Source organism: Xenopus tropicalis, chromosome 4 (genome assembly GCF_000004195.4).
Source record: "Xenopus tropicalis strain Nigerian chromosome 4, UCB_Xtro_10.0, whole genome shotgun sequence".
In the NCBI taxonomy this organism is placed as follows: Eukaryota; Metazoa; Chordata; class Amphibia; order Anura; family Pipidae; genus Xenopus; species Xenopus tropicalis.
Genome location: NC_030680.2, coordinates 40,436,338 through 40,451,532, shown reverse-complemented (window position 1 = coordinate 40,451,532; position 15,195 = coordinate 40,436,338). Strand labels below are relative to the sequence as shown.

The 15,195-nt window shown below is 39.3% G+C and overlaps 1 protein-coding gene across 1 annotated transcript in view; it reads right to left on the bottom strand.

Moving 5' to 3' along the window:
- The window catches only part of LOC100491051 (glycogen phosphorylase, muscle associated), a 31,893-nt gene extending 16,943 nt beyond the window's left edge, over nucleotides 1-14,950 (bottom strand). Inside the window, exons 1-8 of the mRNA XM_031900701.1 lie at nucleotides 14,326-14,950; nucleotides 8,120-8,221; nucleotides 7,082-7,160; nucleotides 6,358-6,461; nucleotides 5,395-5,526; nucleotides 3,849-3,960; nucleotides 1,451-1,533; nucleotides 8-151 (exon numbers count right to left, since the gene is read on the bottom strand). Of these exons, the coding sequence (XP_031756561.1) occupies nucleotides 8-151; nucleotides 1,451-1,533; nucleotides 3,849-3,960; nucleotides 5,395-5,526; nucleotides 6,358-6,461; nucleotides 7,082-7,160; nucleotides 8,120-8,221; nucleotides 14,326-14,568 (999 nt within the window). The 5' untranslated portion in view covers nucleotides 14,569-14,950. The remainder of the gene's footprint in view (nucleotides 1-7; nucleotides 152-1,450; nucleotides 1,534-3,848; nucleotides 3,961-5,394; nucleotides 5,527-6,357; nucleotides 6,462-7,081; nucleotides 7,161-8,119; nucleotides 8,222-14,325) is intronic.
- Between the last annotated feature and the right edge of the window lie 245 nt (nucleotides 14,951-15,195).

Genomic DNA, 15,195 nt, shown 5'->3' with positions numbered 1-15,195 from the left:
AATGTACCTTGTCAGGGAATGCATCAAATGATGTACGGACTGCGTCTCTGCAACCAAACTTAGAAGATTTGAAGCGTCTGATTATATCCTGCAGGGTTGCAGCAACAACAAAGTATTCCTGCTTCAGCCTTAGCTCTTTACCCTCGAAGAACTGGAAATAGAAGAAAGAAGTTTAAGATACCTATTAAAGATACTGCAGACAGGACATGGTAAAAGCAATATGGAGGGCGGCAGATACATAAACCATACCTGTTTCTGGATAAGGAAAGGTAAAAATCACTGGGGGGGGGTGCCAAATGTTAGGCACCCCCCAGTGATTTTAATCGCTTACCTTTTATCCTGTGCTGGTGCCCCTGTAAGGAGAAAACTGCACCAGCCTGGGGTATCTGCAAGCAAGTGTTTCCTCTTCCTTCTGTCTTCTGAATCCCGGGGCCGACGCATGAACAGTAGAGTGAAAAAGCTGACTTTTTTGTTAAACCTCATCTTTTCACTCTACTGCACATGCACACGAAGACAGAAGAAGGAAGAAGAGACACTTGCTCGCAGCTGCCCCGGGCTGGTGCGGTTTTCTTCTCACATGAGCACCAGCCCGGGGTAAAAGGTAAGCGAATACAATCACTGGGGGTGCCTAACATTGTTTTTTTGACAGCAAGCACACGCATAGCCACATAAAAACTGGAAGAGTTTAACTAATCTGCCAACACAATTTTTAATTTCAAGTAACACAAGTAGTAAGCAGTCTGACACATGAAACGTTTATTTGGTGTACAAAACAATCATGGATTTATCAAGAATTCAAAAAAATTAACCATAGCAAAAGGACACAGGTAGCTCAGTGCTCCATGATCCCTGAGCTCCTACCAACTAACTTGTTTTGTATCACTGGATACAAAGCTCAGGGAGCTCAGGGACCATGAAGCACTGAAGAACCTTTGTCTGTTTGGGATGGGTCATTTTTTCACATTTTGGATAAATAATTTTCTGTAACGAATAAACATTTCATGGGTCAGACATCTTACTACTTGTGTTACTGTTTATTTATTGTTTATTTACATGTGTATCTGGTGGCTTACTTCTCACTTGCTATAGCCTCTTCTTACTGCAACAAATAAGGAAAACGCCCTACTTCTTGCAAGTGATATCTAGTCACTGGCAATACATATAAATGTTGAGTCCTTTAAAGAAGGATTTGTTTAGCTCTTAATAACATGTATCTTTGACCATATCCCCACTTCCGAGCCTCTTCTCTAAGTCAGTCTTCATAACTGATATACAGTATGTTATTCCCTCAATTAATCTAGTAGGATTTCTAGTTCCCCTGCCCTGAAGCCCAAGACTCCACTGCATATTAAATATGATGCCTACTAGTGGTAGAAATAGTTATACAAACAAATATTTTAAATGGATAGGTAAAGTTCCATATTAAGAACAATTATAATAAACCACTTACATTATCATTGGGATATAGAACTCGAGAAATGTTCTCAGCAAGATTACGGTCCAAAACTGCTTGGATGTAACCACCCACGTTAACTGAAAGAAGCAGAAATAAGGCAATCTTTAGACATTATGGATATGCTCAGAAATTTCTATTCACTTGTGATGAACGAATCTGTCCCGTTTTGCTTAACCATAAAAATCGCAAAACGGCAGAAAATTTGCGGAATACATTTGTCGCACGATTTTCAACGCGCCCACAACCAATTTTGAAATGACCGTGCCCAATTTGACACGTGACAAATTTTTTTTATGTGCAGTGAATTTTTCCGCAGCAAATTTTCACGGTCCGCTAAATGATTCGCCAATGGCGAAATGCGGTAATTCGCTGCGAATCCATGCCTGCCGAAAAAAAATCGCTCATCACTGCTATTCACTACTATTGTATGTATGTATGTATATTTTTATTTATAAAGCGCTACTTATGTACGCTATTCAGAAATGCTTTTCTAAAGGTCCTTAAAGGAAAACTATACCCCCAAACAATATAGGTCTCTATAAAAATATACAGGTATGGGATCCCTTATCCGGAAACCTGTTATCCAGAAAGCTCTGAATTACAGAAAGCCCGTCTCCCGTCAATTAATGGAAAGATGTCTAATGGTTTCAAATTTGCCATTTTCAAATTTTTTGATATAGAATTACTAAAAGGTTGCCACGTGTGACATTCTGTAGTGATCTTGACAACCCCCCCCCCCCATAGAGTCACTTACTATAGACCCCTGGCCAGCGCCCCCTTCTTCCAAAAATGCACCAGACCAGGGTACTTCTCTACTCAGCCCTGTGCTGCCATACTTTCCCAGTGCCCCAGTATCATCTGTGCTTGGACAGCACAGAAATTGCTATGGTGCTGATAAGAAAAGTACCCAGGTTGGTGCATTTTTGCAAGACAAGCTAGGGGTGTCTAAAAACTCGACACCCCACAGTCATTCTACGTTTCCTAAGCCATAAACATATGGTAAGGAGCTTTGACTTAATTGTTTTTTGCTAAGACTTTGCCCGAAGACTACAGATAACAAAACTGCCATCTTTTTTTACAATCTGATAAAAACAGGCTTGTAAAGGAGCATGCAAGACATTGCGATTAGTGATGAGCAAATTTTTTTGGCAGGAATGAATTTGCAGTGAAATTCCACATTGTGCCATTGGTGAATTTTTTCATGAAACTACAGAAAAGATTCGCCGTGTAAAAATTCGGTGAGACAAAAAGTTGCTGCAAAAAAAACACCCACTGACTTTAATGCATTTGGAGTAAGGAAAAAAATAAAAATGTTGCCCATGTAAAAAACATAATTTTTTTTTTTAAATTCAAGTTTGAGTTTTTTCCTTAATTCATTAATATATGAGATAATCATTTGTGAAACCTCAAATAGTCACAGAGAATCAGAGAAACAAACACAGTAATTTTCATGAAAAAACCTGGCAAGTTTACATGATTACTCTGTACAAGCACATTAGAGGGGAATATAGGCAGATGGGGGGTGTTTTTTTTCCCTTAAAAACGATCAACGCACAAGAGGTCATTTGAAGAGCTTCCATTTGAAGCAGCGTAGGTGGTTTTTCACGGTGAGGGCAGTGAGGTTGTGGAATGCCCTTCCTAGTGATGTGGTGATGGCAAATTCTGTTAATGCCTTTAAGAGGGGCCTGGATGAGTTCTTGAACAATCAGAATATCCAAGGCTATTGTGATACTAATATCTACAGTTAGTATTAGTGGTTGTATATATAGTTTATGTATGTGAGTGTATAGATAGGTAATTATAGGTTGTGTGTGCTGGGTTTACTTGGAAGGGTAGAACTTGATGGACTCTGGTCTTTTTTCAACCCAGTATAACTATGTAACTATGTAAGTAAAATTTGTCTATTTTCTACAGAAGTAAACAAACAACTTTATTAAACTTTAGTTTATTAAAACATTCAGGATTTTTAGGCATATTGAAAATAAATGGAACATTGTGATTTTTACTTGTATGCTATTTTTTTACACTTACTTTTCTTGAGTCTTTTTTTAAAATAAGCTACTACTCAAGGGGAAGAAGGCATTGCTTAAAAAAGATTGTGTGGGTTTTCTCAGGTTTATTTTCAAAGGTTTGTTTTCTCAACCTTAGAAATTGGTAAATCAACCTCCCCATTGGGCTTTTACAAATAGAAGCATCTACTTTTTGATATAAACCAAAGAAAAGGTTAAATAGTCAGAAACACCTGAATTTATATTGAATTCTAGGCATACAGTATATTTATTGATTTAAAATGATGAAACAGTAAAAAATATAAAGGTACAAAAGTATAACATAGCAAGCAAATATTATAGAGGGGATGTGTTAAAGCATAGATATTGGTTCCTCCACTTACAGTCTTTCAAGTTGAACTCATTGGGAGCTTTTGCTGACCAAAGTCTCATGGTGTTCACTGTATTGTTTTTGTATCCTGGAACTGGTGTATCATATGGGAGTGCAAGGACAACCTGAAAAATGTTACAAAAGAAAAGCAACTGATCCTAGTGCTCTAGTGGTAGCTACTTATCAATGTCTATATGACAGGCATGAAGCAGGATGCAGCCAAATACATGATATCTGGTCTTTATGTATTTTGGGCATATGTTTTTATGGCCACTATTATACTAACCCCTTTTCATCTGCACCTTAAAGGGGATCTAAACCTAAGAAAATAAAGTGGTGTAAACACAGTTAAGCCAATAGACTGGTATGAAAAGTATAAAAATGCAAATATCTCAGAAACTCCTAAAATAGAAGATGAATGTAACTTGCAAAGGTTCTCACAGAAGTGTTATAATTCATTTTTTGGGTTTAGATCCCCTTGAATGTCAAAACTTGGTTACCTTTAAGTCTCCATAGATTTGTATTTATGTTACACAAATCTAAAGAAAACACAGTAATTTGGATTAGAAACTTACAGCCTGGTGCTGGTTCTTCCTCGAGTGCATTATTTTGCATTGTTTGGCATTATATTGCCATTTAAAGCACTTGCATACTCCTTCTGACTTTATACTACATTAATAATTGCAAAGCTCCTCTACAAGGTCAATTTATCAAAGGCTGGGATGAAAATTGTGTTCGAAGAAATTTTTTTTCTTTTTTCTTCTTGCAGATTACATTTTTTTTCCTGTTCAACAATTTTTCATACAATGTCTTGGTGGCATATTTGCAATGAAAAAAATGTAGCAGCTAAAATGTGCTTAGGTCCATTCAAACTAATAGGCAGATTTTGTCTCTTCAAATGGAAATCTTTCTGTCTCTCCATTTATTAGAGAATTCTCATGAGCCATTGAGATTTCTTACGTTGTTTTATCTCTAAAGTCTAAAAGAACCGTGTGCAATGCAAGAAAACCTTGTTTGACCGTTGTCATGCTAAAGAATTTCAAGCAACAAATTATATAATGGTGAACGAGTTAAGACACACCAACTGTTGCACCAATTTTAACCAACAAATATTGCAAGGAATTTCCATAAATCTCCCCCTTAGATGGCCATACACAGACAGATTTAAAGACCAAGTCAGTAGCTTATCTGCCCATGTATGAGCCCTCCCTAGGTGGCCTCCCCAATAGATATTTGTCCTTTCCTGACATGAGGAAATAAAGTCCGTTTTTACAGCAGATCTCTACAGTCCGGAGTGCTTGATTTTCCTTCTCCTTTCCTGACAAGCCTGGACAGGAGCCAGGTCATTGGCCCTAGAGCCAAAATGATCTGGTCAACCTAATTTGGCCCAGGATATAGGTGGCCGATATAATATGCATATGGCCGTCTTTATTTTCCATGTGAAATTATGTGAAAAGCACAACATACACCTGTGTAACAAATTTTTACACATGTAAAATAAGTATATTGATTCTGGTGTTAGAGTGAAGCAAACTAATATTGTAATATATTGCACTAACCTGTGTATCTACCCATTCAGCTCCATTTGGTGTATGTTGAACCCTGCCAAAAAATTGTACAGGGAGCATATATTCAGGTCTAGCCTTCTCCCAGGGGTTTCCATATCTAAGCCAATCATCTGCCTCTTCCACCTACAGTGAAAAATGAAAAAAGCAAGGGTCTAAATGAATGGACAGAACTAGGAGAGGAAATAAATGGAAACAGGAATCCAATATAGAAACACTGAATGATATGAAAACAGCAGAAAACAGAATGTTTTATTTCGAAGGGGGATAATGTTTTTGAAGGGCTCTTGCTCCTCTGAATATTAATTTTGTCAAGTAAACTTTACAGAGGGATGTGTTATGGGGCAAAGTTAACACACACCTATGCTAAATGCTACAACTTCACTCATATCATGTTTTCATACATTGCCTGTTAAGTCAAATAGGGTATCTACTTTATACTGTATTTGTTTATGAGGTAAATTCAAAGTCATAGCTTAGATATTTAACTGTTTTAATCAATAGGGAAACAGTAGCAACAAACATAATAAGCATGTTGACATATTAAATTATGGCTCCAGCTAGGAATGGGGTGAACTCACTATTTAAAATCAGGGGTCCACATGCCCAAGACCATCAGCTTGTAGGTGGTTAGAATGTTGGCAGGCTGGCACAAACAGGACTATCACAACTTCACAGGTGAAGTTAAAATTGTTTTATTACAAAAAATTATCAAGTAAATAAGCCTTATGAGATTCATGCCTTAGAGTGCACTTAATCATAGGCCTATGAAATGCATGAAGCGCGTAAGACTTGTTTATAGGAATTTTCTTCTTTAATAAAACAATTTTAACTGCACCTTTCAAGTGCCTCAGGTGAGTGTCAGCCTGCCAACAGGTACATTCTCATGTGATAGGTTCCCCTTTTAAAATAATCCCTCAGTTTTCAATTTCACAGCAGAAACAATATTTAACAGACCTGCCAGCCATTGGCGATCTTTTGATTGAAGATGCCAAATTCATAGCGAATTCCATAACCATATGCAGCAAGGCCAATGGTTGCCATAGAGTCCAGAAAACAAGCTGTGGAAAAATATCAGAAGAGTGATCAATTAGTGCTAAAGGTGTGAACACCAGTACCTTCTACCTATGTCATAGTCACTAAGCTGCATAAATCCATATTGGTGGTAAAAAAATTATTGGGTTTTATTCATGTTTAAATGGTTTTAGTAGACAAAGTATGGTAATCCAAATTATGGTAAAAGCCAACTTAGTACCTGGGTGCTGATGGCATTGTAGAAAAAATTATATTGGGGGAAAAAAAAACTATATAATACGACTCCACCCAATATAAATAGTGCCCCAGCAAGGAACAATAAGGTGCTAATAAAACTCAAATGTGTAATAAAAGACTTATCTTGCCCAGGTCCAGTAACTCCCAGCAACCAATGAGACTATACACAGGTGACTAATTTATTATATACTAAAGGTGATTAGACAAGTAGCAAACTTTTATTACATTTACTCTAGACTGTTATCTGTGAGTACTCCCAGGCATTACCTTACAAGGATTTCTATAATTTGATTCCATTACATATATATGAACATGGACTGGGTACAGTTGAGTCAAAGAGGTACCATTCACGGTATTTCAGAAACAAAGATGGATTTGAAAATAATATTACGCAATGTTATAGTCATACCTGCTAATCTCCCAAGACCTCCATTTCCCAATCCAGCATCTTCTTCAATCTCCTCCAGATCTTCCATATCCAGCCCAAGCTGTAAAACAATGGCCACAGTTGTCCATGATAACTCGCACTTCTTAACATTATAATCTCATTGGTGATCCATCCATCTCTATTTTTTAAACTGATTAATAACCTGAATATCATTTTCTTCTGTAGGGTATTCCTCTGTAGCATTCTGTTTAACTATTATTAGATATTCAGAAGTTATTTATATTTAAATATAAGCCATATATATATTCTTATAAACCTTCTAATGAGTCAAGAAAGATATTAGATCACTTATAAGTGGTTCTTAGTGTAACTAATTTGTGTCACAAATCCTCTGTGTTATTAAAAATAATGCACCCTTTCTTGTAAAATATTGAAAGCTTCAAACTTCTTGGTGATTTATATGATTTATATGTATATAATTATCTGTACTATAATATGAATCAATATGCCCCGCTTGTACTTGCTTATAATAAACAATTGCTATTGATTGAAATATCAGTTCTTGATGTTAAAATGCTAAGCTTGAAAAAAAAATATACACACTACTTTCATATAGGCTATTATCTATCTATCTATCTATCTATCTCTAATCATAGTACAGGTATGGGATCCCTTATCCAGAAAGTTCCGAGTTAAGGAAAGGCCATCTCCCATAGACATTATAAGAAATTAATTCTAATTTTTAAAAATAATTTACCTTTTCTCTGTAATAATAAAACAGCACTTTGTACTTGATACCAACTAAGATATAATTAATCCTCATTGGAGGCAAAACAAGCCTATTGGGTTTTTTCAATACTGAAATGATTTTTTGTAGACTTATGTTATGAAGATCCAAATTACGGAAAGACCCCTTATCTGGAAAACCCGGGTCCAATACCTGTAGTTATTATCTGGCAGTGGAGCTGATAACCATCGATAAAAATCATAGCCAATAAAAGACTTTGAAAAAGGCAGCCCCTGTGGTACTTAGTAGTCCTGATATCCTTTATTAAGTACCTGGTAGGCTGCTTCATCACAAGCATTTTCAAGACCTAAATTCACCATGGTATTCTGCAGTGTCCGGCCCATATAGAATTCAAGAGACAGATAATAAATCCTCTGGTAAAAAAAAAAAGAAAAGATTGTCGATTAAGACAATATGCCATATTATTTTATATATTACACGCACACAAAACACCATTAAATACAAGCAGGTTTCTTGGGTATTTTTAAGGGCATTATTTGCTATTCATAAATTTCTTTCTTTACCATAACTGAGATGGAGAAATTTCAGCCCCCTATGTTTAGTCAAATGGAAATGTCTAATGTCTGAGCATTCAGCCTCAGCTTTAAAGGATAAGTAAACCTTAAAAAAATTGAATGTAACATTGCTCAGGGTGCTTTTCTAAGCACTTTTGAAATTTACATTAATTACTTTTTTTTCATTTTCAAAGCTATTTAAGTTTTTATTGACTGCCGACATAATGAATTTTGTAAAAAGAGTGCAGCCTGCTGGTCAGTTCCAGTAACTGTACAGTCAGAGACCTTAAGGCTAATGCCACACAATGTGTATGGCGTATATTTTCAGCAACCCGAAAAACACTCGCTGAGAATACGTGCCATACGACCTTACCTGTGCCTGCACCCAAATGAATGGAATACGCTCGGGTGCAGGCACATGTAACGATATCCGCATTAAAAAATGAGAGACAATGCAAAGTCTTGCGTTCAGGTGCAGGCACAGGTATGGTCGTATGGCGCATATTCTCAGCAAGTGGTTTTCGGCTTGCCGAAAAAATATACGCCATACACATCGTGTGGCATGTGCCCAAAAAGGAAAACACAGAAGTGTTCTGATGTTGTGTTGCTCAGGAAGGAGATGGGAAAGGACATTTGAGGCTTCTGATTGATCTCTTTTCTGAGCAGAACACTTCTTTTCTGAAGGTATATATCTCTGACTTGTTGGCACATTTAATATAAATATTACTATATAAATATAGTACAAGTATAAATTCCTGGTTACATGCCTTTTATAAAAGCTGCACATTCCATCTCATTGATGCAGTTCTCTTTGCAACACATCTTGTCCATGAAACTCTCGAAAGTTAAACAGTTCAATATTTAACAATATATATTTCTAAAGTATTCATTAAAGCAACAAATGCTGAGTGTGTTCTTACAGTTACGTTATAAGAAAAGTGTTTTATACAAAACAGACATCAGATGTGTCTCCTCAAATTGCTGGTACATATTCAAATGGGTTATTCCAAAATATGACCATAAGTGGAGGAGAGGTATAGGTCAGCCAGGTAATTGAATGCAGGTTTAGGGCAAGCATTCAAAGGACCAGTTCATAGTAAGATTAACTTTTCATAGGATAGTAGACAGCCACATTCTGGGACAATTTGCTAGGGCTAAATACCTAAATACCCTATGCAGTAGTTTGAAGTTAGCATAGAATGTGACTAGGAGAGGAGAAAATAAACTATAAAAAAGACTGACGGTATATAGGGGTAATTCATAACCACCAAATGAAGTTGAGGTTGCGAAATTTTAGGCACAGTCATTTTACAAATAAATGTCAAGTTACTTGCATCCAAAGCCACATTGTTGTGCTGGGTCCTCTTGTGAACTGCACACAAGGTACCTATTGATACATGGGAAAACTCTGGAGGTGCCACCTAGTGGTTCCCACCAGATGTGGGGCAAGCAGGCCAGGCACCCTAGGTAACAAAGCTGGGCACCTCGGCCCCGCACCCTCCCCCATGTGTGTGTGCAAAAAGAAGTGATCACATACAAACTGATGTTGTGAGGGGTGCCGCACAATGACAAGTGGAAGTGGAGGCAAAAGAAAACGCAGATAGGGTTAGGCAGAAGAAATACCAGTCTGGTGTCCCCTCATTATTGTGCCCTAGGCAGGTGACTCTTCTGCCTACCCCTGGTTCCTACAATGTTTTGACATTTTTGACACTTAACAGACAAGTCAACACAGATTATCATTTTTTGCCTAACAAAATAAATTCTAAGCAACTTTGCAATATACATTCATTACAAATTTGTAATGTTTTTTGAGTTATTTGTATATATAATTGCTATTAAAAGCAGTCTTAGTCTGTCCTTTTCTATTCTCTGCCCTGGTAGTGCTGGCATTTAAAACAATGTAACTCAAGCCAGCAGACTGACAGACCTGCCTTGCTGGAGGAGACTGGTTTTTGCAACATTGTTTAAAAAGAAACAACCAGGAGTTCAGCAAATGCTGCTTTCAATAGCAATTACAATTACAAGTAATTTTTAAAGCACTGAAAAATTTTAATACATTCATGTTGGAAAGTTGCTTAGAATTATGTTTTTTTTACTAGGCAATAATTTATTTTTTGCAGTGACATGTCCTTTAAACAGCTTCATTTAAACTTAAGTAGCCATGATCCTATAGTAAGAAACATTACCAGAGGCCTTTCTTATTTTGACCATAAGATTATGCAGCACCTATATAATTTAGCACACATTTACCATGGGCTAGGTGCAGGCAATACTTTATTTATAGGTCTCCACACTTCGTTTTGGAGCACTGTGACCAGTGGAAATGTAGAGAAGCACAAGTTTATGCGCAAAAGACATGAGGGGACTACTGCCCCCGACACAACTGCAGGAGCACAAGGAGACACAAAGAGTGCCCCTCAGCGCTTATTTACTTTGGACTTGGGACAGGGGCAGTGCTGTGCAAGGTGCAGTGCAGAAAACCAGAAAACACAGTCAGCCCTGTCACTCAGTAGGCAGTTAGTTCAGGGCTCCGGGCAGCCTGCCCATACTGGTGCTTCCTAACTTGCACATCATGATAAGGGTCAGGATGAGGGACACTTACATGGCTCTGCCTACCCCCATAAATGCAGGGCTGCTGAATTCATAACCAGAAGAAATTTAGAGACATGCAGAGGAATATGCTGCAAAGTGCAAAAACCATGACAGATTGCACCTGTTTTTTTGTGCTTTGCACCCTGGCCTGCACTTACTAATTGATTAAGTTGCCTCTATAGTATTAGTACTTTTACAAAATCTGTAGGGTTGGTATCTGCAGCTTCAACCGCAGTTTTCCCCTTAAGGTTTAAGTCCTAGTACAGCCGAAGTGGATTGGCTAGCCTGGAAGAACATTAAACTTTCCTCCAGCCTAGACATCCCCTAGTGGTGGAATTGGGACTTACACTTTGAGTGGTACACTTTCTCCATTTCACATCCATCCCTTCTTACTGCCATTAATAGTTAAAAGTCCCAGGGTGCTATATGCAAGAGCCAGCACCCAGGTACTTGGTTTCTTCTATTCTTGTTTAAACCCCCCCTCCTTTTCCCACCAGTCTAATATATAAAACAGCTTAAGCAGTGACCTCCAACCTAAGCAGTGACAGGAGAGCCACTTCTGCACAAGGAATCCTGCTGGAACAACGGTGTTGCTTAGATGTGAGGCAGCTGATACATTACATGCCCTTGTATACAGTTGTGTTCTGCAAGTTTGATGCCAAGCATGCCCGTGTGGCTCTCTTGTAAAAATCACTGCATGCTTTGCATGGAGAATGCTAAATAAACACATTTTTCCTGCTGGTGCCCGGCACTAATCAAAGTCAGTCCTTAGTGCAGCTAATAATTTATGTCTTTACATGTGGTGTGAATACATTAGAGTAAGAGGAAACTATAAGAAAAAAGAAGTCAGGGTAATGTCAAGTCAGGCTGCAGAAATACGGGGGGGGTTGGTACACTAACATGCAAGGTTAGCAGAATAGTAAACCTGGAAAGTGATAGCTCCGAATTCGTCTTTTTCGTAATGATTGTTACTTTTGCGACAATTTCGTATCTTGTGCAAATTTTTCGCCACCATCGGATTGTCGCGCCGAGTACGAAAGTTTTGGATTCATTCAAGCTTCGATATCGTGACTTCGCTTGGCCCAGGTTGGAGCTGCAGAGTGCCATTGAGTCCTATGGGAGGCTTCCAAAATCATGCACAAAAGGATCAAAGTCGGAAAGGTTTTCCCGCTGTTTACGATTGTTCAATACGGAAAAGTTGCGACGGCAATGAAAAATTAGCACAAGATATGAAAAAGTCGCGATCTTCAGAAATTATTGTATTCAATCCGAATTTTTCCCATTCGAGATTCGAACTCGTGTTTTAATGAATCGGCCCTAAGAGTTTAAGAATATGATTTGAGTGTTAGTTCCTATTGTCTAACTGTTGTGGATCCCTTCGACACCACGCCGAGTGTCTAGACAATGCTGCACAGCCATTATACACATTGGAACTGAAGTGCAGGAGTAAAAAGAAGAATCAAGTGAAAAACTGGAATGCAAAGGTGATGATGGAAAGCAGAATAAGGGGGAGGCAAAAAAAAAATAGGGACAGAGTAGAGGAAACTGTTAAGACAGCAACAAAACAGAGGGTAATATAGGAAAGCAGAATAGGGGACCCAACCTGAGAAAATGTAAGTTTCTGTGCTGCAGCTGCTACTGTTAATCTGTGATATGCATGGTATCTTTGACGCAAACAGTGCCATTGTGTGCAGGAAATGTATTAAAGGAACAGTTACATCAAAATATGAAAGTGTTTTAAAGTAATTAAAATGTAATGTACTGTTGCCCTGCAGTGGTAAAACTGGTGTATTTGCTACAGAACGCTCCTACAGTTTATATAAATAAGCTGCTGTGTAGCCATGGGGGCAGCCATTCAAGCTGGAAAAAAGGAGAAAAGGCACAGGTTACATAGCAGATAAAAGATAAACTCTGTAGAATACAATGGCATTTTATCTGTTATCTGCTATGTAACCTGTGCCTTTTCTCATTCAAACGGCTGCCCCCATGGCTACACAGCAGCTTTGCTTATATAAACTATAATAGTCTTTCTGAGGCAAACACACCAGTTATACCAGTGCAGGGTAACAGAGCATCATATTGTTATTTCTTTTATACACTTTCATATTTTGATGTTACTGTTCCTTTAAAGGTATAAGTGCCATGTCACAATGTCCTTAGAGTAGCAAAGGCATTTATTGGGCTTTGTCTGAATATAATGAGAGATAAAGTGAAACAGGGAAATTGAAGCTACTCCATGTTTGGTCCTTGTGAGTAAGATGATAAGATTACCAGTGTCCAGCTCTTCCCTGTAGTCACTAGTCAGAGACAAAGAAATTCCATGGCATGTTTGTTTAACATTGGGTTACCAACGGAGGGTCATCACAAAAACTAGAACAGCTCCCTTTACCTTCTGCCCTGCCACACATATTAAAGGAGTAGAAAAGGTTAATCCACTGGGGGTGCCAAATGTTACACCCCCTGATAATAATAGCTTACCCCAGTGCTTCTGTTAGCAGAAAACTGCATTGGCACAGGGCACATCAGTGTGAGCTCCATGTCTCCATTTTCTTTGCTCCTACCTTCCTCTCAGTGAGTGTGCAAATACAGTATGTACAGTACAGTAACAGCTGAACTTCTTTACTCCATGTGCATGGGCAGGCCAGGGGCAGCAGGAAAACAGAAAGTAGAAGAAGACTGCAATGTGGTGCTCATAGTAGAGCAGTTTCCTGCTAACAGAACACCGGCCCAGGGTATCAGGTGAGCTATTATAATCAATGGGAGGTGCCTAACATTTAGCACCTCCCAGTCATTTTAATTTTCCTTCTTTAAATTGTAGAATATTAGCTATATCAGGGATCTGCCTGTCAGCAGCACAGAATTGCCCTTTTCTACTGCTCATTGACATGCCCTGTGTTTAAGGTGAGGTAAGGTCAAAATGTCCTGGCAGGGAAAGGATTAAGTAGTCTCCCCCACAAACACAAAAATCACCCTCCACCAAAAAGAATAAACCCTTTTCAAATTCTGCCTCCTACTTGTTATGGAGTACAGTACATTCCCACACATTATTATAGTCAGATGAAGGCACAATGCTCTCAGCATCCCTCCCTGCCTGGGGCACAGCTCACCTTGGGGTCATGCTCAATCCCTCCCTGCCTGGGGCACAGCTCACCTTGGGGTCATGCTCAATCCCTCCCTGCCTGGGGCACAGCTCACCTTGGGGTCATGCTCAATCCCTCCCTGCCTGGGGCACAGCTCACCTTGGGGTCATGCTCAATCCCTCCCTGCCTGGGGCACAGCTCACCTTGGGGTCATGCTCAATCCCTCCCTGCCTGGGGCACAGCTCACCTTGGGGTCATGCTCAATCCCTCCCTGCCTGGGGCACAGCTCACCTTGGGGTCATGCTCATAGTAATGCTGCTGAGTTCGGATCCAGCGTCCCACCAGGTGATCCCGTACGGTATTTGCAAGGGCAAAGTAATAATCGCGGGGCAGAGCCACATTTCGGTCCTTGACTAGAGTGAAATGGAGGTGCCGGTTAAAGTTTTTCTTGAGGTCGGAGACATTTTCTGCGCCGGCCAATCCGCGCACGCTGATCTGTTTGCGCTTCTCCTGGTCAGTGAGGGGACGAGACATGATGAAGCGCAAGGTGGGCACCAGCAGCTACAGGGCTAGTAAGTGAGGGAGCACAGATAATATAGCTTGGGTTGTCTCCCTGTGTCAGAAAGCCCACCCTTATAAGGCCCCTCCCCTACTTACTGTAAAAGCCAAGAGGCAGGGTTAGAGAGGGCAGAGCAAAAGGGTACGGGGACAGTTACAGCAAGAGAGCCTCAGCAGTGTCTTGTAGGCATGGGGAATGCTCAGTCCTCTGGTATTACTGTAAATACAGAAAGTGCCATGAATATGTGCCCAGCTCACACTGTATGAGTTGTCTCTGTCATTAGAAAGGGAAAGGCGTGATAGTCTCGGCAAGGCAAAGGTTAATGTCGCTGTACTGGGGATCTGGAGGGGAAGGGGTGACTGCAGCTCTGCAGATCAGATTTTAGTCTGCCCCTCTCCTGTTTATATATAACTCTGACCTTCCACTAAGATATATTTATTACAGGCATGGGCGGAGGGTGATTTTTGTTTTTGGCGAGGCTACTTAACCCCTTTCCTACCAGGAAATCTTGGTCCTGCATTTATTTTGTGAACACTGGGCATGTCACAGATGTAAATGCAACATGAATAAGCAATTCTATGGGACTGGCAGTTAGGTTGCTG